Genomic DNA, 3,060 nt, shown 5'->3' with positions numbered 1-3,060 from the left:
TCTTGTGCAGGATTTTGAACAAGCTCCTGGACAGTTACCAGGAGGAGGCGCTGCCCTGGCACGAGAGCATCGAGCCCTGTCTGTCCTCCATGAGCGCCCCCAGCACCGAGCGGGAGGTGAGGGGGCCGGGGGGGCCCTGTCGGGGGTGGGGGGGAGTCCGGGAGCAGGACGCGGGGGCAGGGAGGGACTCCTCGCTCAGCCCCAGTTACGGGCTCGCGGCAGGAATTGCTGGTGAATTGGCTCGTAACAGCCCTGATCTGCGCCAGGCCTGTCCCGGGGAAGCTGGGCCTGTGGCCCCCGGCATCACCCGTTTATTCAGCGCCCCCCGGCCAGGGCTGAGGCCTGTCTCTGTTCTGTCAGACTCCAGCCCGGGCCCCGCAGGAGCTGGGAGCCGCCCTGCCCCAGGGAGCTGCGCTCCCCATAGACCAGGTGGGCGGGGGGTGGATGGCGACTGGCCCAGGGAGAGCAGGGACTCGCCCCAGCCCCCTGGCAGAGGTGGGACTAGAAGCAGGTCTACTGGCTCCCAGGCCGGTGCCCCAACCCCCAGGCCGCACTGCTCCCTCTGCAGGTGGTGCAGGAGTTCGTTCGCTTCCTCCACCGCCTGGCCACCACCAACAAGGACTGCGCCGTGGTGATGTGCCGCCTGGGCACCAAGGAGGCCCTGTCCAAAGCCCTGGACAAGCACAACTCCAACCTGCTGCTGGGGTCGGAGCTGCGGGACCTGGTGACCGACTGTGAGAAATACGCCAGCCTCTATCAGAAGCTGACGACCAGCATCCTGGCCGGCTGCATCCAGGTGAGCCGGGGCACGTGCTCGGTGTGGGGTGTGCGTCCTGACCCCGCCCAGGTGAACAGGGGCTCTGCCATGGGGGACACCTCCCCCCCCCCCCCCCCGCCTGGGGCGGCCTGCCCGATGGGTGGGTGGAACCTCTGCCTGCCGGGGCGCTGATCCGGGTCGAGAGCAGCCGGGGGCCCCAGGCTGCCTCTCAAGGGAGCGGAGGTTGTTTGTCTGTGAGGAGGGGCTGGTGGTCTCTGCAGGGGGTGGCCTGGTGTGAGGGAGGGCGTGACTTTCCCCGGGGTGCAGCCTGGACTGCTGGGTCCCCTTAGCTCTCCCGCCTGGGACGCCTTTTACACAGCTTTGCTGGGAACAGCCACCGGTGCAGGCTCTGCTCACTCCCAGCCCCCAGCGCGCAGTCGCTCCCAGCTGAGTACGTGCTGCTGTGCCCAGCCGTCCATGAATTACATACAGGGCGACACCCGCAGAGCCCCCGCCCCAGCCTTGCCTCTTGCACTGCGCTGAACCCTCCCGGGCAGCGTAAGCTCCTCGCTCGGCATTCCAGCTCTGGAGATCATGCACCAGCCTTTGGTGTCTCAAGCTGAGGTTTCCCAAACACGCCAGTCAAACACAGGGGTTTAGGTAGAGCCATGAGACAAGTCTATTAACCAGAGAAGGGTGGATTTTAAGTGACACAGGTGGGAAGGCAGAACAGTCAGAACTGGTCACAAAAGGAATAAAAGGAGAGAAACACAAGCAAATTCCTAAACTTTACCAGGACTAGTAGGTTTAAAAGCAAAAGGAGGAGTTTTTCTCCCCAGCAACTGCAACACATTTCACAGGCTGGGTCTTTTCCCAGCCTGGGACCACTCCCCCCTTTGTTCAGCTCCTTGTGCGTCATCGTTGTCATGAGCAGAGAGATGGACAGAGGAGAGGGGGGCGAGGGACATTTCCCCCTTTCTTATACTCCTGCCCTTTGTGCTGGAAAAATCCGTGCTGGGTCATGGGGTCGGGCAGTGCTGTTGCGTACCTGAGCTCCAAACTGCCCTCCTGATGAATTGTAACTTCCTTGTTTCCCTCCCCTCCCCGCCAGCTGGTGAATGTCTGATTTAGTACTTAACGGCTCTTTGGTACTTTGCTGGCGTGCTAGGGCGCTTTGTCTCTGAACAATTAGTTTGTGGGCATTACCCAAAACGGCACCTTGTTTCAGTAACAATCATGCAGTAAAATCTCATAGCTTTACACACAGTGTTGTTACACATATCTTAACAGGACAATGATATTCAGCAGTTTATGAATTTTCAAATACTTCACAGGGCGTACTTTGTACAAAATATAACCATATACAAGTGGTGAACATGGGGTACAGGGTGTCACAGAGGTTGGTGGTCTCTGGAAGGGGTGACCAGGGAGTGGTCTGCAGGTGGGGAGAGGGGTTGGTAGTCTCTGGAAGGGTGTGGGCAGGGAGGGGGTGGTGGTGTGTGAAGTGGGGGGAGTGGCCATGGGGCAGAGGCTCTCTCTGGACCCAGTTCACTCAGTTCCCTCCTCCCCACCTGTGCTGCTGCGTTCCTCGGGGGCTGGTTGCTGCCCAGGGTCCAGCGATCGGGCAATGGGGAGGAGGGGGCTGCCAGGTCCCCCCCCATTGACTCTTTGCACCCGCTTCTCTTCCAGATGGTGCTGGGTCAGATTGAGGAGCATAGACGGAGTCACCAGCCCATCAACATCCCCTTCTTCGACGTCTTCCTGCGCAACCTCTGCCAGGGTCAGTGCTGGGGGTGTCGCCCGGGGCCCCCCTGCCCCAGCTGTGCCCCCGCCCAGCTCCCTTCAGCGCTGTCCCCTCTCCCTGCAGGCTCCAGCGTGGAAGTGAAGGAGGACAAGTGCTGGGAGAAGCTGGAGGTTTCCTCGAACTCCCACCGAGCCAACAAGCTGACGGACAGGAACCCCAAGACCTACTGGGAGTCCAACGGCAGCACCGGCTCGCACTACATCAACATCTACATGCACCGCGGCGTGGTGGTCAGGTGGGGCGGGAGCTGTGGGTACTGGCCCCCGGGGGGGGTATGGCTGTGTGTGCCGGGCGGCAAAGAGCATGTCCCGGGACTGCGGGAGGGATCAGGTGGGGGGGGGCTTTGGAGTGAGGTAAGCATTGGGCAAGGGGTAGGATGGCGGGTGGGAGCAGGTGGGCGGAGAGGTGGCTGGCTGCCCAGGGTGTCCCGGGGATGGGGGAGGGATCAGATGGGTGGGGAGGTGGCTGGCTGCCCAGGGTGTCCCGGGGATGGGGGTGC

The 3,060-nt window shown here is 62.0% G+C and overlaps 1 protein-coding gene across 1 annotated transcript; it reads left to right on the top strand.

The window, feature by feature from the left end:
- Positions 1–15: 15 nt before the first annotated feature.
- Positions 16–2,814, top strand: LOC113405961 (cullin-7-like; the record flags this gene model as incomplete). Its single annotated transcript, XM_026647294.2, has 4 exons — positions 16–116; positions 569–796; positions 2,447–2,537; positions 2,625–2,814. Coding segments are annotated over exons 1-4 (536 nt in total), but the record flags the coding sequence as incomplete, so codon positions are not given.
- Between the last annotated feature and the right edge of the window lie 246 nt (positions 2,815–3,060).

This window comes from Terrapene carolina, unplaced genomic scaffold (assembly GCF_002925995.2).
Source record: "Terrapene carolina triunguis isolate 2854851 unplaced genomic scaffold, T_m_triunguis-2.0 Scaffold51748, whole genome shotgun sequence".
Classification (NCBI taxonomy): Eukaryota; Metazoa; Chordata; order Testudines; family Emydidae; genus Terrapene; species Terrapene triunguis.
This window is presented reverse-complemented; position numbering and strand designations above follow the sequence as displayed.